Below are 20,908 nucleotides of genomic sequence, written 5' to 3'. Positions count from 1 at the left end.
AGAAGTCACACGTGTGACTGATAGTTAAATCATCACATAAGGCCCAATAACTATTTTTGTTCCGGAATTTTTTTTTTGTTGCTGGAACAATTGTTATTGTTTGGGCAACAAAAAATTTTTTCCGATTTTTTTTTTCTAGCAACAAAGCATTGAGGGGTCTGATTTATTAGGCCGATTTTATCTCCAAAACACGAAATCTTGAAGAGGTTGGGGTGCTGTGACAGGTACACTTGAGATCACACACGTGACCCCAAACAGCACCCATGTAAAAAAAAGTGGCAAGTGATACGTCTACAACGATTTATCTTTTAGGAGCAATTTGGGCCATGTTTTGCCACAATTTGGGTCAAACAATCAACTAAATTAAAGTGTTTGCATGACTATATCTAATATATACATAATATTTTGGGGGCCCTTCGAATTCGGGGGCCCAGTGCGGTCGCACGGCCTGCACGTGCCCAAATACGGGCCTGGGTAATAGACTATGGCTCTAATGATTTCTTCATAGTCCACCATGATTTTTAAATATTTTAATTTAAAATTATATAGAATTAAAATCTAACTCTTAGATTCTCTAGATCAAATTGCAATACCCTTTACCATCCCTACACACAGCAGCAGAGACAGCAGGTTTCTCGAGGCGGTCATCGTGGGCGCGCCCATGTTGTCGATTTCTTTTTTGTTGCTCTGTTGATCGGCAGAGGCGCGCGTCACCGGCGTGCCATGCGCACCGCATGTATGGGCGCGGTGAAGGGCCGGCGGGGGCGGGCGTGCGGTGGCCGCGGGAGATTCCTTCCGTGCGGCCTCCTTGGAGCGTGTGCCGTGCACGCCGCGCCGGGCGGGGCGCGCTCCGCTGATTCCATCCGGCGGCGTCGCGTCGGCATCCTTCTTTCCTGTTTCTTCTTCCCCCTCGATCGCTTGCAAGTGGCAGCGGGTTGGATTCCCGCCGCAACTGGAGTAGCTGCATGCTCCGGCTATATATACCCGGCCATGGCTCCTCACCACAGCACAACAAGCAGAGCAGAGCCTAGCTTCTTCCTGAACCCAACTCCATCAACCAACGCAGGCTCGTCCTAGCTAGTTCCACCAGCAACATGTCGGACAAGTGCGGCAACTGCGACTGTGCTGACAGGAGCAAGTGCACGTAAGTGATGCGCGCCTTCTACTTGTTGGGATATTTGCTTCTTACATGTCCGAACAAAGAGCATGAGCAGTATGAAAATGACAATAAAAGCGAACACTAAATTCTTCAATTAATAATCAGAAAATTCAACCCTTTACACTGTGGAGAGAGGGGGCTATTTATACCCCTGGCCCTCGGCCAGACTTTCCCCGAATTGCCCCCTTCCAACTCACGTACAGCTCACTTACAGATGGTATCAGGGTAAAATTACAACGTGAGAGGTGTACAAATCTGACCTTCTCACGTATTCACGTTTTACGTGCACGTCTTACCCCGTCGAAGGTTTTGAAGTCCTTCGCCTGAGTTGCTTTCAGTATTTAGTCTTCTTCGGGTGTCGAGAACCTTCGCAGGTTTCGGTCTCCAAGCTTGTGCTCTCGGGTGATCAGTCGTCGCCTTCGCCCACCCGAAGGAGATCTCCTTGATGCTTCGTAGGCCTTGATCCCTGGGCTTGTGCTTCCGGGCGTTCCTTCTTCACCTTCGGCATCCCGAAGGTGGGCTCCTTGGTTCTTCGTAGGTCTTGAAAGGCATCATTCAACCTTCGGGCGTACTAAACCATCAGAGCCCTGCAGATAGGTTAATAGATATTTTTTGAAGTCGGGATTAACCTCCGAGATCATTCCTGAAGATCCAATCCCCAACACTACTGCTGCTACCTACTCCACCTTCCTTCTCTGAATCAAGCCTATCCAATGTATTTTTGGACTTGTACGCCGCTGTGGATGGATTGATCTGCTTAATTAATTAACTATGCTGATTTGATCTCTGATCGATCGACCTCCTCATCTTCTCCAGGAAGGGCAACAGCTATGGCGTCGTCGTAGTCGACACCGAGAGGTAACTAATTAACATGTCTTTTGGATCGTTTTCCACTCGCATGGTGTGCAGTGCACGAACGAATCAACCTTTCTTTGACTCTTCGCTGGCGTGAGACTGCTCATGCATGTAGTATGATTTAAGTATTTAACTATCCTCATCTCGTCTGATGGATGATGGGTTGCACGCAGCAGCCGCGTCGAGCGCCGCGAGGAGGAGGAGGTCGCCGCCGGCGAGAACGACGGCAAGTGCAAGTGCGGCACCAGCTGCGGCTGCGGCGCCAGCTGCAACTGCGGCCACTGAAGAAGCCCGCCGCGTCGTCCATGGCCTGCGTGCACACTCCCCATCCAGTACCCATCCTGTACCTGTATGTACGTCGTCGATCACAGCGTATAAATAAAATTAAATAAACCGCCATGCCCGTGTTGAATACGTACGTACGTCGTGTCCTATGTGACCTGCTGCGTCTCCGCTGCTGTCGTGCATGTGACCAGCAACCACCTGTAGCTACCTACCTGTCTTTGTGACGACGCATGCATGTACGTATCTCTGTTATGTGCAATGAAATCTACTGTGTGCTTTGACTACTAAGTAAATTGATGAGCGTCTGCTGATCAGTCTATGGTTACTTTTCATGTGCAAATGGCTGTGGTTAGATGATGAAAAAGTTTGAATTTTAGTATTGTAGCACGTTTCGTTATTATTTGACAATTAATATCCAATCATATACTAATTAGGTTTAAAAGATTTGTCTGGTCTAAATCAGTTAAATTGTATAATTAGTTATTTTTGTCAACTGCATTTAATGCCCAACCAATCGGGTCATGGGTCTCGACAGTTTTTTTTCGCGGTGGCGTCGGCGTCGGCCGGCCCGGTCGACGAACCCATATACGATGTATACGATACGGCCCAATGCGACAAGTCCTACGCTTATGCTCTCAAAAATCGAACTGCCACGCTCAAAAAAGAAAAAAAAAAGAAAGGATGAGAGAAACTTGTTCTGCCACGATAGATGTTCTCTCTGTGGCCGCGATCGATCGACGGCAACCACCCTCGATTCATCGACCTGCCTCCATTGATGAAATTTGAAAGCCAGGTGTACGAGAGGGAGGGTGTTACTCCGCTACTGTAGTAGAAGAGTACAGGAGCAGAGCACGTACGTATTTCTTCCGGTAATGCGGATAGAGAGAGAGAGACAGAGAGAGGAGACGCAGCTAGCTTTCTCAGGCCCGTGGGGCACACAGGACAGTTGCAGTGGTGAAGGGCCGGGACGCTGCTCCAGCAGAGTCAGCACAGCACAGCTTGCATGTGACCTGCCCACCGCAAGAGGATGAGAGCTGTAGGGACTAGGGAGTCGATGCCACGCAGATTGCAGGCCCAGGCCCAAGGCTAGGTGCATGCTGCAGAGCCCTCTCGCGCCCCAACGCGCCCGTACGCGTGCACCGTCTAGCAACGAGCCGCTTGCTGTGCATGCTTGGATTCTCTCTCTCTCTCTCCGCCTCTCCGGTAGGCAGCCAGTGCTGATGGGGTGATGGCTCATTGCCTCTCAACTCTCATCATCAGCGCTAAATTGCAAACGACAAAGAGCTGTTTTTCCTAACAATTAGATTAATACTAGAAATTATGGCGCGCCTTTGGCGCGCTCTAGCCTTTGGTGACTGGCTAGTGGTACTATGTTAGATAAACTTCTACTTTTGTGTGGTAACACTCCATGTGTTTCAATTGAGTAATTTAAAAGGTCATGGACACATGAATATTATTCATTCACTTGCATGCATGTAGAGAAGCCATCGTAACTTTCGTACGAGGAATTTTCTGTACTTGAAGTAATCCAATGGTTGCTAGCAGTTATGGTCTCTAATTCATTCGAATGGGCAGTTGTGGTGGTCTATTTCATTCGCATGGGCACTTCTGGTGGTACATTCAGACATTAGCTTAGGCCTTAGGAGGTCCAAGGACATATTAACGTTATATGAGCACTTCAACTTCAAGGTCCCTTTTTACAAAATAAATAAATAAATATGCTGGAGGTGTGAACTACTGAAGCATGAAAATCTTTCAGAGAATCACGCAATGGGTCTTGGTGCGGCGGACTGACTTGCTCGTCACAGCTTGTGTTCCCTGGCGCCCATGCCCATGGTTCTGTATAGGTCAAATTCAGGAGTGTAACTCGTATATATTTTTTTTGTATGAGCAAAGGGTGTGGCTGCTTACCTCAGGCCCAACGACATCAGGTGGAGGAGCACACATGCAAGGGGATCACAGAACCTGCAAACATCAAGATCAAGCCAGTATATCATAAGAAGAATTGAAGTATCAACGTGCCAGGTGCTTTCATCGGAAGCAAAGACCATTTTTCTCATGTAGACAATCTTTGCTATTTTTTTAGTTGTTATTGCAATATAGGTGTTGTATCTGGTATTGCAATAGAGTGACCCTGGATACGGAATGTAAGAATATAACAGAGTAGAGGAAACAGTGGTTGGATTCTCTCTGTATATATATTGTAAGTACGGGATATAGGTGTAGATAAAGTCTAATTCAGAATCTTTTTTTTTATGTTCTAACACTGTGTCTGTTGGTGCAACAGTGACCGCTCTAAACAATCAAGATATGCAAGTAGGTTGTTAGGGCCTGAGAATAAATGGAGAAAGGATTAAAGTGGCACAGCAATTTAGCAATAGCCATGAAGGCAAAGTTTTATACATTTAGTTTGCAATACAGGTTGTCAGTACATGTCATTAAGTATAAAATAAAAGGGTAGAGTTAAGCTAAATTCATAATTACTCTTTCAAAAAAAAGATGAAATTGAAAAGAGTAGGGAATATGCAAACTATAGACGAGATATAGAGCTGTTACCTAATGGTTTTCTATGCCCTCACCATCAGCAGCAAACGCTTTTCCTTTGTCCCAAGAAATTTGTTCAGAAGTGGAATGACTTTGCCATTCTGCATGACAGGCACGTCTCAACTAATGTAGAACATGGTTAACCAATCACAGGACAGCAACAATCAATATTGTTTAGGAGGCAAGCAATTGCTTCTAGTTGAAATGTGTATCGTTGATGTTACACAGAAGTTCAAAAGCACAGCGATGCATATGTACATGGCTGTAACAGTTGAATGAGATTCAACACTTAATTGCAAGTGAAAGGAATCATACTTCGTACTAAGACTGAAAGTGCTAATGTAGATGGCCTCTTCAGTTCAAATAAAATGTTTAGGCTTTGAACTCTACTTCAAAAGGTTGAGAAGAGACATTAAGGTGGAAGAAAAGGACCTCTTCAGTTACACATTGAATTTGTACGTGGGTCTTTATATAAGGTTGCAAAGATGAATTATACTTAAATATGCAACCTTCTTTTTGTAGTTGATGTATCGTTATTTGGCTACGGAGTACAGAGCTTAATTTATAGTTCTCTGGTTATCATAAACTTGACATGCAAATTTTTTTCTATTTGGAACAAAGATACATGTTTCTGTAATTGGCAAGTTAGGTGTTTGGAGCGTAAATTCCAGCTACATGGCATATATGGAAGCCTCATAAATATTGTCAAATCAAATATGCATTGTGCTCTTTTTGCATGAGGGTCAAATAAGGTGCCTCTGTGTGTATTATACATTTCTTGAACCAACTTTGGAACTATACATTTCTTGAACCAACTTTAGAATTTACATTTCTTGAACTAACTTTGGACATATACATGATTGTTCCAATTTCATGAATGATGGCATATGAGAAGATACGAAGACCAATGATTGGATTATTTTCATCTCTAAAGTAGCACATGCATTTAAATCCTGAATATTGATTTGGGTGGGGGTGGGGGTGCCTCTGTATATGAAGAGAAGAGGCCATGAGTGTTCTCATATTTGCCTATACAATTGGTTTCAAAAGGTAATCGATTGAACTCTGAAACAATAGGATTCATCTATTCGTATCATAACTAACTCATTTTGCACAAATTCCACTCAGCTCTATGGCATTTGAAAAAAAAATGCCCATTCTCCAACCCTACATCTTGGTGACCTTGATATCTATTGAAGGAAGAGGGAGAGGAGAATGTATCTAGGGGGCATTACAGAGGAGACCGCAACACCCATGGGACTGCTTGCAATGGAGTTGTAGCTCCCCCTTCCGATCTGCCTGTACTTGAGAGGGTAGGAGCAGTAGGTGTGCTGCGTTTGTTGAGAAGGAACACCAAGGACCACCCATGGGATTGCTTGGAACGGAGCTGTAGCTCCCCTGCTGATCTGCTTTGTACGAGAGAGGGAAGGAGGGGCAGCTGTGCTGCATCAGTTGAGGAAGAAATAAGAGGTGCCTTACCGACAACCGACGACGTGGACCTCGGTGATGCGGGAATTAGAGGGGCCCTTGCTCGCAGCGGTCGAAGAGCGGGTGAGGATAGTAGCGGCATGCCAATGATGCCATGTGGAGGGAGGTGTGGGCGGCACAGCCTCACACGGGCTTTGTCTTGTCTCCGTCCACTGGCCGGAGAATATGGATGCGGGCGGCGCAGTACGGCAGGTGAGGGGAGGAGGGAGGCCGACAGGGCGGAGGGGACGGAATCTCGGGAGAATCGATTGGGGAGCGGAGGGACAAACGGACGAGGTCCGTGGCCACCGATGCGGAAGCCGGCAGGCGGTCGAGCGGTCGGCGGAGGGCGGCGGGTAGCGCAGCTGCTCGCAGGCGGTCGGCGGAGGGCGGCGGGTCGTGCTGCAGGCGGCGCGCAGGCGAGAAAGAGGGTGGCGGAGAGGCGAAGGAGAAGCACAGGTTCGCGAGGATTCGCGAGCGCCCCGGTTTGGCTGAGCAGGGTCGATGCCCGAACCAACCCGCAATCGGACGGATGGCGCCGCTTACTACCCCGATCCAACGGTTAGCGGGTTAACGGGCGACGTGGACCGATTATCCGCCCGCGAAATAACCCAGGTTTCGATTGTTAAGAAGATCTGTACCGAAGTAATCTAGACTCTTTTTTATTAATCTATTCTTATTCTACACTCTTTAAACGAATTTCTTTAGAAAGTAAGGGCACCCAGGTCTCCACTCCTCGTGGTCGTGGTCGTCCTTAGCATGCAGTTCTCTCTCCTACGACTTTATAGTACTGTGGACTGTGGCACGGTGTCTCGACTCTCGACCCAACTTTTGTCTGCTCCTCTCCTTGTCTTCTTCTCCATCAGATTTCTTAGCAACAATAAGTTACTAGTACAAACTTATAATAGTATTATTGTATACCAGGAGTTCAGGACTACCACTCCCCCGTCCCGAATTGTAAAGTACTCACTCTGTTTCAAGCTACATGTCGTTTGATATTTTTTTATCTCAAGTTTAACCATTCGTCTTATTCAAAAAATTTGTGTAAATGTAGTCAAATTTAAATCATTTTTGTTGATAAAGCGAGCTATAACAAAAAAGTGATATTTTGCATAAATTTTGAATTAAACGAATGGTCAAACTGGAGGTTAAAAAAGTCAAACGACCTACAATTTGAAACGGATAGAGTATTTTACTTTGTTCAAATATTAAATAAGTAAATTTTAACATGCAGTTGAAACTATGACAAACTAAAACGGCTGCCGGGTGATCCAGATTCCAGACCGACCAGGAGCTGGCAGAGGCACGTTGGCTGTTGTGCAAAGAGGAAGAGCTCGATCAGAGTCCCCGTCATCAGGCAGGGAAGCTGGCCGCCGGGACGGGATCACGGGAGCGATCTGAGGCTGATCTGATGATGCTCCGCTGATCGAAGGAGATCATTAGCTGCTCGTACAGGTACAGTAGCAGGACACGAGCACGAGGTTAAACAATTAACTGACGAGGCCGCCGGCAGCCCATGCATCATGTACTGTATGTAGCTAGCTAACTACTACTAGTACGTAGTAGTAGTTTAATTAATCGTCCGTGTATGTGATGAACTGGCCGGGTCATTAATCACACGTGCTGCGTGGTTGGGCGAGACGGGACGAGAGGGATCAGGAGGGGCCACCACCGGCCCCGCCGGTGGTTGGAGCGAATTGGATGTCCACCTGCACACGCGCCCGGCCGGTTCTTCCAGATCCAATCCACCCGGCTGATCGAGATCTCCATGTGCTCTTCCTCTTCTCTTCTGCTAGCTACTTATTGTCCGTACGTGCATACACGATCGTATCGAACCCCAGGCCTCTCGTACAAATCCCAAGGAGATAAAGCAATTGCTAATGCTAATGCTAATGCTAATGCTAATGCCGGTGCTACCATCTCATCATCTACACAATTAAGCATGGTTTCCTTTCAACAACAACAACAACAAAAAAAAAAACAGTTACGCATGGGCATGGCCAGTGTTAGGTTTGTCCGGGACATTTTGCACAAACCGAATACTGAATGACGACGAGCAGCTACCTGGAGGAGGCAAAAATTAAATACTTGATTCGCTGTGGCAGCTTCTACTGCGTACATTTGGCTACAGTAGTTGTCTCTAATCAGCAGGGTCACGATCTTCTACAGACTACAGGGGATTCTTCGGACGCATGTTAAGCCATGATCGGCCGGGCCCTATTAATGCCAGCTCTTGTTTCATATGCATGACCTGTCTCCCGATCCCATCCTCTTGTTCTTGTTTGCTTGCATGCTCGTCCACGCTGGCTCTCTCTCTCTCTCTGTTCGTCCGTGTATCTGTCTCCGTCTCTGCGACTCTGTCTCTGTGGTCGCAATGGGCTGCTAGCAGCCTGCTGTCTAGCTCTCGGTCAATGGTTCAAAGCTAGCGCACGTCACACAACACACGCTTGAATTCAGGAACGCACTTGACCAATGGTACCACAATACATTGTATATAAGGTCTTGTTTAGTTTCCTTCAAAATTCCAAAACTTTATAAAATTTCATATCACATCGAATTTTTAACACATGCATGAAGTATTAAATATAGCTAAACAAAACAACTAATTACACAGTTTGTCTTTAAGCGAAACAAAACTTTTGAGCCTAGTTAACCCATAGCGGGACAATAATTACCAAATACAAATGAAAATACTACAGTACTTTATATCCAAAACTTTATGCATCTAAACCAGGTCTAAGCTTTGATTTGCTGGAAGCAGGGATCCTGCAGCCAGCTGCTGCATGATCTGTGGCCACAAAAATGATTGCTTACACGAGTGTCTCTCCCTCCGTTAACGACGACGACGCTGACCAGCCGAATGTGTGTGTGTGTCGGCTCTGCCAACTTATTATATGTATAAATATATAACGGCTGCTTAGATTAGATGCGTCACCTGGCTAAATCTGAATAATGCACCGAAGGTGACATACTGAAACCCAAATGACATTGATATCTCCGTTTCCCACTGCAGAGTGCAGACCAACCCAAACGTAACCCTGATTTTCTGTCAGCTGATGCTGATCTTTCAAAAAAAAAAATCTGTCAGCTCAACGCTCCAAGCTTCAAACTGTAGTCTCATTATGCTACTACTAGTTTTTTTCAAAAAAAAAAGTTATGCTACTACTAGTAGCAGTTGCCATCAGCAGTTCTGAAAAAAAAAGGAAACTGTCTTCGAGTTCGAGGTGAGGACTGTTGCCCTGTTGGGGCGGGTGGCGGGAAGGAGCCTGGTGTTAGACCGTCCACAGTGGAGAGAGTAAATGAAGGAGCAAATACACTGTTTGACACTATAGATGTACTGTTTGGCACTGTAGACAGAGAGAGTGTGGGAAACGAGGAGGGAGCAAATTTGCTCGTGCTCCCTCCGCTGTGGTCAGCCTTAGCCTCGCGGAGATCCTGTGTACGCGGCCGGTGGGGGCGTAGCAGCTGTGGCGCGGACACGCCTCCTGCGCAATCCGATTGGCAGCCACAGTCTTAACGGCCGGCGCCGGTCTCGAAGAGCCGCACCCGGGAGGCTACCCGCCCCGCAGGCGTGGTACTCGCTGACACGCGGGGCCCCAGCGGAATGACGCGCTTGCCGGGGCGTGCTGGGGGGGAGGGTTCGCGAGGAAGCCGGTAGCTAGAGGAATTGCTGCGGGTGCAGAGACATCGCAGCGAAGCACACCTTCCTCCTTTAATTCTGACAGGTCTGCGTTTAAGCCCTCCACAAGTTGGTTTATTAGGATTTTGTACTTCCTCCAGAGAGAGCTTACTGTTAGTTTTTTTTTTGAGAGAGGGCAGTTTACGGTTAGAGTTGAGCACCTCAAGTGCTAGCCGTGTTGATGGACAAAATGTCGGCAACCCATTTTGTATATCTCTGCCAATTTCGATCACCGAATGTTACTTCACGTTTTTTATTAGTACCTCACTATATGAACCGATATCTTGTTTTAAACTTGTGAGGATATATGAATGGATACTTAAAGGTTTTTGATTATCCAGTTTGATTTGTCACATGTTTTTTGCTCCACTAGTGATGATACTAGAGGAGTAAATGATATGAAAATTCAAGTTCTTTTGGTGGCGAAGTTTACAAAAGGATTATAATGTGTAGTAAATATTAACATTTTTTTATTTTTTAGCTTGTCGTTGCTGGCCAAGCACCTTTTCTAGGCTCTGGATTTGTTTGGATCCACCAACTAAACATTAGTCGGCTAAATTTAGCTATTAGGGATCCCAACGGCCCAGCTAAAAGGCCGGCTAAAGTTTAGCTGAGCTTAGCTGTTTCAACACAGCTAAAGCCAGCTAAATTTTAGCTAAGTCTATTAGCTGGAGGGTCCAAACACCCCAGCTAAAGTTTAGCTTGGACAACTTTTGGCTAGCTGAAGTCTAGCTTCAAAATTTTAGTTGGTTAAATTCAAATTGTGTGAATCCAAATAGACCTTTTATTTATATGAAGGTTGAGCTCCATTGTGTCTTGAATTAGTACGATTTCTTTTTTCTTATTTGAATAATAAAAACACAACCCACATGGGTGGTTGGCTCTAGTAATTACATTGAAAACAAATAAAAGAACCATTAAACGTTACATTTTGACTGATGGGGGCATGAGCCCCCTCTTTGTCGAACGCTGCCATCAGTTGAGGAAGGAAAAAAAAAGTAGTTTCAGAAGTCTATACTAACTTGTTACATAGGAATAGATTGAGTACCAAGGCCCGGCTCTTATATTGTCACATGCAAAATGATGGGCAATGCTCATCTCTTCATTGATTGTCCCCGCAGTAAAAGCTTTCAATACAGTGAGCTACAGTAAACATTTGCTATTCATCTCGCGAATTAGCCTAAAAATTTTGCAACTATTTTTATAATTAGACTTTATTTAATACTCCTAATGAGCATCCAAACAATCAATGTGACTGTTGTGTGTGTTTATGAAGACATCACTTAGCAAACGTGGCACATTAGATTCTAAGAGCCTATAGAATAATGCCTGTAATCTATATATTGTTTAGGAGGTGCCCGTGCACCCAAAATATAAAGCAAAATTTGAAATTAAGTCTATTACACACACACACACACCCCCATAGCTTAACTCCATGCTCCCATGATGTAAGTGCACCACCTTTCAATTTGTTCTAGCTTCACCACCGCTACAAAGGCACTATTCATTTTACTTATTTCTTTAGAATAAGGTTTCGATAAATAATTACTCTACTGATATTTTATTTACATGATACAAAAAGTATGCATAAAGGAAATATTTCTAAATACAAGACATTATTTGTGCCATAAAAATTATATTATTATTATTATTTATTTTTTCTACTAAAAAAAGTAATAACTCTTATAATCTCAATTGGAGGTAGTAGGCTTTTCAAAAACAATCGGAGGTACGTAGTAATATTCATTTTGTATTTCATGACAAAATTCCAAATCTCATTTTGCGTCCCGACTCCCGACTCCAGTAGTTATAAATCTTGTAAGTCCTCATGTGCAAATAAGACCCCAAACAACAAGGACACCCTTTGCAGAGATCAAATTTACAAACGAGCCCATACCCTCCCGCTGTCTTCTCCTGCGAGTGCCGTTGCTGCTCCCCTTCCACTTCCACTTCCACCGCGCCGTGGTTTCCACTCCTTCATCCTCCTCCACCGCCACCAATCCCAACCCTAATCCGCGCTCAACAAACCCTAGCTCTGAGATCCACCCACTTCCTACGCATGCCGCGCTTCCTCCGGTGGCTGCACCGGCCGAGCTAAGCCAGACAGCCGGTCCCCACTCACCGCCGCGGCCGCCGTTGCAGCTGCAGCCGTCGCCATGGGCTGCGTCTGCGGCCGCCCCTCCTCCGCCTTCGACGACGGCCAGTGCCGCACAACGCCTCCGCCGGCCGCGAAGCTCTCGGCGGCAGTGAGGAGGGAGGAGGAGGCGCGGAAGCAGCAGCATGCCAGGGCGGGTAGCGGGAGGGAGGAGGCGCTGGAGAGGAGGCGGGCGATGATGGCGATGGCGGCGGCGTGCCAGGTCAGGAGCCCGGTGCCCAGGGTAGTGGAGGGGGAGCAGGTGGCCGCAGGGTGGCCGCCGTGGCTCGTCGCCGTTGCCCCGGAGGCCGTGCGCGGATGGGTGCCGCGCCGCGCCGAATCGTTCGAGAAGCTCGACAAGGTAGGACCTTGTTCGTTCCTTCGCCCCTGCCAGTTTGTTCTCTTTCCATTTCCATTCGCCTGTGTTGGAATCTCAGAACAGTAATGATTTGTAAAATTATGCTGTAAGTTATTAGTTTTGGAGGATTTCTATTACTAGATGAGAAGATAAGCTGAGGCGTTGCTCTCTGTGAACAGATGGGGAGCGGAAAATTTGTGCGGTAAATGGGGAAATGTTACGTTTTACATGGTATTTCTAGCGATGAGGACACAATTTAATATCGTGGGATACTTCCATTCTCTGGATTTGTTTTTTTTTTGTCAATGCTTGGCAATGGCAGCTGGGGATGGCAGGAAATAGTAACATTCCGTTATTAGTGGGGGGCGCCTTTTATGTTGGATGGGAGAATGCAGTGGCATTTTCTTTCTTTTGGATTTTTTTTAAGTTTCGGTGGACCTTGGAACTTGGAAATAGTAGCCATTGCTTGCAAGCTTTTTGGTAAAATGCGGTAAACTTTGCTCTATTTCCAGGAATATGGTGACGAAATTTTAAATGTAAGACCTATGCCCTTCATTTTTCTTCTGTACCTTTTTTCGCCAGCAAGGGTAGTTCAACTGGCAAATTATAAGATATTCTGCAGTATAAGTGTATAACAAAGTGTGGTGTTCTGTTGTATCTGTTCTGGCTTTATACTTTAGGTTTTCACTTTGGAGTGGGATGGTAGGAACTGACATTTGATTGAAATACTTGGACTTTGTTTAAGAGTCCAGGTGAATTGTTGAGGTCATGTACTCAGATGTGCTTCATGAGTGTTGCCACTTGCCAGGTGTGGTTGTAATGTAATCACTGTGAAGACTGGCATCTGTAGATTCTATCAGCTTTATTTTACTGTTAGGATTTTTTTTAATAATTGTTCTTTTGTTTATTCAGATTGGTCAGGGTACATACAGTAATGTTTACAGAGCTCGTGATCTCGAAAAAGAGAAGATTGTTGCTTTGAAGAAAGTACGATTTGATAATTTGGAACCTGAGAGCGTGAAATTTATGGCGAGGGAAATCCTCATTTTGCGTCGGCTTGATCATCCAAATGTTATCAAGCTAGAAGGTCTTGTAACATCAAGGATGTCCTGCAGCTTATATCTTGTTTTTGAGTACATGGAGCATGACCTAGCTGGACTGGCTTCTTTCCCTGGAGTAAAGTTTACTGAATCCCAGGTATGTACTATATCATTGTGGTGCATAGAGTATCCACTGGTATATATTCCTGCTACTTTTCTGTCATACTATACGTTCATGAATATCTTAGTCTCAGAGAAATAAGAGTCTACAACATTGCATGGTAGTCAGTAGCATTTTAGAAATGAAGTGAAAACTAGCTATTTGTTTAAACTGTTTTCAGAACATCCAGATAATAAAGATCATTATTGTGCAGGTGAAGTGTTACATGCAACAGCTCCTCCGTGGTCTTGAGCATTGCCACAGTCGTCACATTCTGCACCGTGACATCAAGGGTTCCAATCTTTTGATTGACAACCGAGGCATATTGAAGATTGCAGATTTTGGATTAGCAAGTTTCTTTGATCCAGAACAACGGCACCCTTTGACTAGTCGTGTTGTCACGTTATGGTATAGGCCACCAGAACTTTTGCTTGGTGCTACTAATTATGGTGTTGCTGTAGATCTCTGGAGTGCTGGCTGCATTCTTGCTGAGCTATATGCTGGCAAGCCTATCATGCCTGGTAGAACAGAGGTATGGCAACAAGCTTGCACTCATTCTTCAGTAGGTATTCTTGTCTACAAAACAAAGTTATTAAAACTTGTCCACTGTTTCTAGGTTGAGCAGTTGCATAAAATATTTAAACTCTGTGGTTCGCCGTCAGAGGACTATTGGAGGAAATCTAAACTTCCTCATGCCACCATTTTCAAACCGCAACACCCGTATGCCAGGCGTGTATCAGAAACATTTAAAGAGTTTCCTACTCCTGCTCTGGCATTAGTAGATGTTCTTCTTTCTGTAGACCCAGCAGATCGTGGAACTGCATCTTCTGCATTGCAAAGTGAGGTATTCAATTTCCCTCATAAACTTTTCTCCAGTTGCACAAAGACATTTTGCCTTATTTTTTAGAACAGGTTATTCTTTTTTTTTATCAGATACACATTTCAATTCTCATTTTATTTGCCTCGAAATATTCTAGAATATGAAATTTGAACATTGCAAAATGAACTTTTGCCTACCTAGTCTATCGCAATCAGGAAGCATGAATGCTCAATTGTCATGCATTTCTTTGTTCTAGTTTAATTTTATTAGAATATGATGTGTAGATGCCCACTTACTTGAAGATTTTCTCTAGCGAGTCTCATCCTTCTGTTATTGAGTAATATGCCCAAAAGTGGCACTGATAGTTTTGTTCTTCTATTTCGTTCTCCCTTTCGTAAATAATTAACCATGAGTGTATGTTGTGTCTGTAGTTTTTTACAACAAAACCATATGCTTGCAATCCTTCAAGCTTGCCAAGGTATCCCCCAAGCAAAGAGTTTGATGCAAAACGTCGGGAGGAGGAAGCTAGAAGGTAAGCACAGCCAACTTGATGTTCCATTCTATCTATCAACCAAAACCATTCTTAATGAGGCAATGTTCTATATTGTTCATGTTGGCAAATTTCCTAAAATGTTTCACTAGGTCATACTGTTGTTGCATAATTTTTTTTCATGGAACATACCTTGTCATGGTCAATCAAACTGGTGGACATTATATTTTTTTCACAAGCATATGATCATATACCGCACGATCCTTCCACTTTGTTGGGAATTCTGTCCACACTATGTATCTGCACCTCTTGCCATGTGTACCCATGACCAATGTTGTGATAGTTGTTGCAAAGTTGGAGTTACTAGAGTGAGTCATGTAACAGGGACAGCAATTGTTCCTTTTTTTTGTTATTTTTTCTCTCCATGCCTAAGGTATTTAGACAGATATGAAGCAGATTGAATAGATGAACCCGCCTATTCTCTCATTATTTTATTTATTAGAGCATCTCCATCCAAACTCCTACTTTTGCCCCCCCCCCTTCTATTCCACCCAAATGAGGATCTCTCACAATGAACTCCAACAAGCCCTCATATTTGCACCCCTACATTCAACTCTTCCATATTTCATTAATATTGATCAACTGCTCATACCATGAACATAAACAAGATTAAAATCCATTTCCCTTTTTCTCTCATGTATTAGCATGTACTGGTTTTTTTAGAGTTTTGTTCATTTTTTCATGTATTAGCCAGCACTGTTTTCCAGACCTGCGTGTGTTTTTTTCTTCATATTTTCTATTGGGAAAAGTCTAAATTACTCCCTTCAACTATAGCCAAAGTCCGTAGTTGAAACTTTACAAGATGATAGTACAAATCATAACTAATGTTAGGAAAATATATCATAATTTTTTATAATTATTTTGATAGGTTAGGATATTTAATAATAAATTAATCATTGGAGTTCAAAATTATATGAAAACTAACAATGTTTTTAATATGCATTGTGATGTCCACTACTATCCTGCAAAAATTGAAACTAAAATTTAACTTGTGTATGGATAAACATAAAAGACATTGTATTATGGGGTAAAATGAACTTTTTTAGATGATGGGAAAAAGCGTCCCGGCCTTGACCTCCTAGAGGCTACAGCCTACAGCCCACTCATTACATCAAACTGCAGCACCTCCGTCTGCAAACACACTCATAAAGTTTACAAAAGTAAATAGGAGACACCAACAAAGTTCACATGGGAATTTATTAAGCAGCAATCCTATTGCTAAATATGGGGTAAAATGAACTAAATGGCATAGTTTAGGGAGTAAATTGAACCAAGTTATAGTTTAGGGGGTTATCCGGACTTTGGCTATACTTGAGGGGAGTAAATTGAACTTTTTCCTCTATTTACTATTTAATATTCAAGTGCCTTGTCATCATACTGCGCTGTCTCAATTTTTTCTTTTACTAACCATAGTCTTGCACTTTCCAGGCAAGGTGCTGCTGGAGGAAAGCAACATAAACATGAGCCTGAGAGGCGAACTAGAGAATCAAGAGCAGTTCCTGCCCCTGATGCAAATGCAGAATTAGTGTCATCGTTGCAGGTAATACTGCCACTAGTTGGAACTTCCATGAATTGTCTGTTTCATCTTTAGCTTGGAGATGCATATGTATTGTCCTTTCATTCCGAACCACAAGTAACCTGTATTGCTGACCTTGCGGCATTAATGTGTTCAATTTCAGAAAAGGCAAGCTCAAGCTAATACCAGGAGCAGGAGTGAGATGTTTAATCCCGGCAAAGAAGACTCCGCCTCTGGATTTCGAATTGAACCACCCAGGCCAACTCCTGTTACTGAGTCTTCTGAAGATTCACAACGTGCCTACCCGACCAGACTCTTCCATTCTGGGCCTTTAGTTAATCAGAATCACCCATCAACGGGTGGAGGTGTCAAAAATGGCGAACTTAAGGTACCTGGTGCTGCGAATCAACCTGTGGCTGTGTCAACAAGATCAGGTCTCCGAACGGACGGTAGCAGCCGGACAATGGTTGTTCAAGCTGAAGCATTTGCTCATGGGCGGAGGCTGTCTGAGTCCATTAACGAGCACTTCAGTAATAGTGGGAAATACGATCAAGTGTTCCCAAAGAAGGATGACCGGAGCAGCAGGGTTGATGGAGCTATTGTAAGTAAAACACCCTACCTGAAATAGAAAAAGAATCTATCCTGTTTCAGCCATGGTTACTGCATTGGTCATTTAAACTGTATTGTAGCATGCATCGTCAAACTCAGAATGTTGCGTGACAAACCCAGGTTTTAGGTCAATGAAACATGAAGAGGACAAATGTCAATCAACCTTACCGTTCCACTCTAGTTTGTTACTGACTTGAGGAAAAACTGACCATTTTATGGTTTGACAACAGGGCCACGGATCGAAGGGCAACAAGATCCACCATTCTGGGCCCCTGACCTGCCCTTCAGGCAACGTCGATGAGATGCTGAAGGAGAACGACCGGCAAATACAAGAAGTCTTTCGGCGAACCCGGGTGGAGAAGTCTAGAGCGAGAAGGGACCATGGACATCACCAGGGTGGCTTAAGACCTGCTGATTTTGGTGCCATCCCGGTGTTCCCTTCCAGCCGCTCCAGCTACCAGGCTGTGCAGCAGTAAACACACCGCTTGAGCAGGTAAAGCTGAAGATCCGGTTGAGCTGTAGTGGGAGATGTTGGATCCACTCCATTCCCCTGCTGTTTCAGGGGTGATAAATAGCAAGTGCTATGCTATGTACAGGGAGGAAGGATTAGCTGTGTAGTGCCTGCCTATTAGAGAAACTTAGGAGAGAACGGGGGAGGTGATTTGTTCATTGGCGGCAATTCGAGCGTGTCAATGACGAAAGTCGGTGTATCTCATCAGGTTGTGGGGGTGTCTCCTTTTTGAAATGCTGCTGAATGGAAGATTGCCATTGGCAGGTGTATTTCAGCTCACCAAGTCTCAAACCCAATGTATGAGAGACGAAATTTGGCACCAGAGGTTTTTCACCGTGATGTCACCAAATCTGAAGGCATTGCTTCCAGGACCCGTGCCGTGCCACGGTTGAAGCAGCCAGAGTACGTGACGCGGGAAGCACGAGCTGGTTACTCTTTTGGGGCAGAAGAAACTGGAAAGGAAGGACGAGTTGATAGTAATCTGGAAAAAGGAGTCGTTGATCGCCTTCAGTTCTGGCGATTTTGTGGTAGGTGAGCTGAACTTTCCCTCCCAACTTCCCAAGCGATCCGGATCGGGAGGAACTCCGGACTGATGGCGTTGCGAGTTTTGCTTTCTCTGGTCATTGGTTCTTCGCCTTCTGCTTGCGCAGCAGAGTGAAATTGTTGCCGCTGCATCACCGGGCGGCCTCTAGAGTCGACTGTGAGCGCAGCCTGCCCGTGTGTCCATCGGCATCGTCGACTGAACAATCAGCACGGGGGCGTCCGAGACCGACAAGGACACGTCCTGCCGTACACGAGGCCGGTTCTTGTATTGTCTGCTGAGCCCCAGGGGCGGCACCTCAGCGCCGGGCCGGAGCCTCCAACTTGCCGCGAGCCGCGTTAACGAGCGGCGGCCGTGCACGGGACGCCGTGTCGTCGCGGCGGAGAAGCGGGGGCCCGCCGCCCCTTCTCGTGCGACGGCGACGCCCGGCGACCACCGGCGCCCCGGGGCGAAGCAATCGGGCCGGCACGGGGTTGTACGTGTCAGCAGAAGCTTAGCGCGCAAGGGTCAGAGGAGACGAAGACGCGCGTGGGACTAGAAGGAACCCGTGCCGATGTCAGCCGTGTGAGCTTTACACTGGCGCCAGTGCTACTACTACGGTACTACCTCATAAATATCCGGGGTCGAGGGACGGGTTGAGGGACGAGATACGGTCCTCGTGAAAAGTTTTTATAAGACGGGAACGAAAACGAATATTCGGGGTCGAGGGACGGGTTGAGATACGGTCCTCGTGAAAAGTTTTTATAAGACGGGAACGAAAACGACTGTGTTTTCGGGACGGAATTGGTGTTTCCAAGTCGAGAAACATACCCTTGACCCCGAATCCTTGTGTGACTATGGTACTAGCAGCCTGCCGAATTCAGTCACGTGCGCCTAAAGCATCCCGCGAAGTCTTTTTCCATGGAATCCTACAGTTGCATTGCATACAAAACCTTCATGTAAAGCTAGCAGCTATAGTGTCCGGAAGCTGAAACTTACCTAGCTTTCTTAAGGCTGGACAGTTTTTCATTATTACCTTTTCTTTAGTAATATGCTCGTTAATTACGCGTTAGCTCAGAAAAACTCTCAAGGCAAAGCAAAGCAAATCTTCGCCTCATGGGCTCTACCTGTTGTAGGAGTGTTGGGAGTCTTTGCTCTCACAGTCACAGGCAAGCAAGGAGCTGAAGTACGGAACCTTGCAGTCCGAAATCAGTCACGTGCTCCTAAACCATCCCGCGAAATCTTTTTTTTTTTCCAAACCTACACTATTGCAACAGATTACAAGCTACTACTAGAATTCGGAAAGAGTTGGGCATGGATCAACGTCACACGCACGCACGCAACGGCTTGGGATGGCATGGCAACCTGCATAGCTGATGTAGACGGGGGCAGACACGCGTCCTTGTCAGTCACCCAAGCAGCATAAAGCTTGTTTGGCATGGCTTCTGCCTGCTTCGGCTTCATGTACCATGGAACTTTTTTTTGGATTAAGGAAAATTCAGCTTTGACCTCTCACAACTGAGAGGCTACAGTCACAGATACAAACATGCAGTACATAGACTGCTTAGCAAATGTTAAATCATCCACCGCTACTAAAAATTCAGGCAAAAAACTGGCAACATAAGCAAGACCACTAAAAAGCGACTCTATGTCTAAAGTTCCAACCCCTTCTAGCAAAAAACTCCAATGTACCATGGAACTATGATGATATTGTAGCAAGGAGCAGCTTTTTAAAATCAAGAGGCCGATGAAACCCATTTCGTATGTTTCATCAGCTCCGCGCTACAATATAATATGCTACGGCAAAACTACACTATAAGAGCTACATGCCTGTCTCATAGTATAGTTACCAAAACTGAGAACTATATATGTCTGTCTCATAATATAGTTATCAAGACTGAGAGCTAAATATCTTATATCTGTGCTAGCTGAATTTCATGAGAATGAAACTCCTCTCTCTTGGTTCAAAAAAAATCTCTCTCATCCCATGAAACTCCCTCCTCTCTCCTCGCCATGCCAGCACCATAAAATTCTCCATTAAATCTCTATTGAGACTGGCCTAATAAGAAGTAGATGTGAATCTCCATAGAGCCACGCCAGACAAACACTAACTAAGAAGCCCTGTATTTGCGAACTGAGCGCAAATCAGCTGGTAAGGTTCCTAAGGATGGCAATGGGATGGGTTCGGGTCGGATAATCGCGGGTTTCGGGTCTAGCAGGTTCGGGGATGATTTCTCACTCACGGTTTTCGGGTTTGTGCCTCGAAACCTATTGGGTTTGGTTTGTCACCCGTGGATACCCAATGGACAATCGTTTCGAATCAAAACTCATATTCTATAGTATACTTAATAATAATTTTGTTTATTTAAACCATTAAATTTATTCTAAGTTGACTTAGAAAATTATTTACTATTTATTGCCTCTTGTTTATATGTGTGAATGTTATACATACCATGTATATGTTTATAGGAAGGACTTATTACTCTTACTGTATTGCCATATAAAACGTGTTTCGGGTTTTAGGTATCTGCGGGTTCGGTTTTGGGAATGAATTTTCTCACGAATCGGTGTTCGGGGCGGATTCATATTTTAAGTTCGGGCTGCGGTTTTGGGTACCCAGACACTCCACCCGACCCAAACTCGACCCGTTGCCATCTGTAAAGGTTGTTTGTGATGGAACCTGTCAACCAACAGGATTCGA

The 20,908-nt window shown here is 45.0% G+C and overlaps 2 protein-coding genes and 1 long non-coding RNA gene across 5 annotated transcripts; 2 read left to right on the top strand and 1 right to left on the bottom strand.

Moving 5' to 3' along the window:
- Nucleotides 1-985: 985 nt before the first annotated feature.
- On the top strand, nt 986-2,592 carry LOC120705676 (metallothionein-like protein 3A). The gene is made up of 3 exons (XM_039990150.1): nt 986-1,144; nt 1,976-2,017; nt 2,188-2,592. The coding sequence occupies exons 1-3, from the start codon at nt 1,095-1,097 to the stop codon at nt 2,297-2,299; spliced, it is 204 nt and encodes a 67-aa protein (XP_039846084.1). The 5' UTR covers nt 986-1,094; the 3' UTR covers nt 2,300-2,592.
- Nucleotides 2,593-3,788: 1,196 nt separating this feature from the next.
- LOC120705677 lies at nt 3,789-6,892 on the bottom strand. 2 transcript variants are annotated; one of them, XR_005688038.1, is made up of 5 exons: nt 6,323-6,892; nt 6,079-6,249; nt 4,856-4,944; nt 4,211-4,264; nt 3,789-4,138 (listed from the first exon to the last, which is right to left on the bottom strand). It is a non-coding gene; the product is annotated as an uncharacterized LOC120705677 (long non-coding RNA). The 2 variants fall into 2 exon arrangements; XR_005688037.1 differs by having other exon boundaries at nt 6,079-6,892.
- A 4,984-nt stretch (nt 6,893-11,876) lies between these two features.
- On the top strand, nt 11,877-18,015 carry LOC120705674 (probable serine/threonine-protein kinase At1g54610). 2 transcript variants are annotated; one of them, XM_039990148.1, is made up of 8 exons: nt 11,877-12,484; nt 13,394-13,678; nt 13,896-14,213; nt 14,298-14,525; nt 14,933-15,033; nt 16,480-16,591; nt 16,731-17,168; nt 17,407-18,015. In XM_039990148.1, the coding sequence occupies exons 1-8, from the start codon at nt 12,146-12,148 to the stop codon at nt 17,650-17,652; spliced, it is 2,067 nt and encodes a 688-aa protein (XP_039846082.1). In that variant the 5' UTR covers nt 11,877-12,145; the 3' UTR covers nt 17,653-18,015. The 2 variants fall into 2 exon arrangements, with proteins under 2 accessions (XP_039846082.1, XP_039846083.1); XM_039990149.1 differs by lacking the exon at nt 11,877-12,484 and adding an exon at nt 13,245-13,289.
- The last annotated feature ends 2,893 nt before the right edge of the window (nt 18,016-20,908 follow it).

Source organism: Panicum virgatum, chromosome 5K (assembly GCF_016808335.1).
Source record: "Panicum virgatum strain AP13 chromosome 5K, P.virgatum_v5, whole genome shotgun sequence".
NCBI classification, from domain to species: Eukaryota; Viridiplantae; Streptophyta; class Magnoliopsida; order Poales; family Poaceae; genus Panicum; species Panicum virgatum.
The sequence above is the reverse complement of the archived record's forward strand: the minus strand, read 5'-3'. Positions and strand labels throughout refer to the sequence as shown.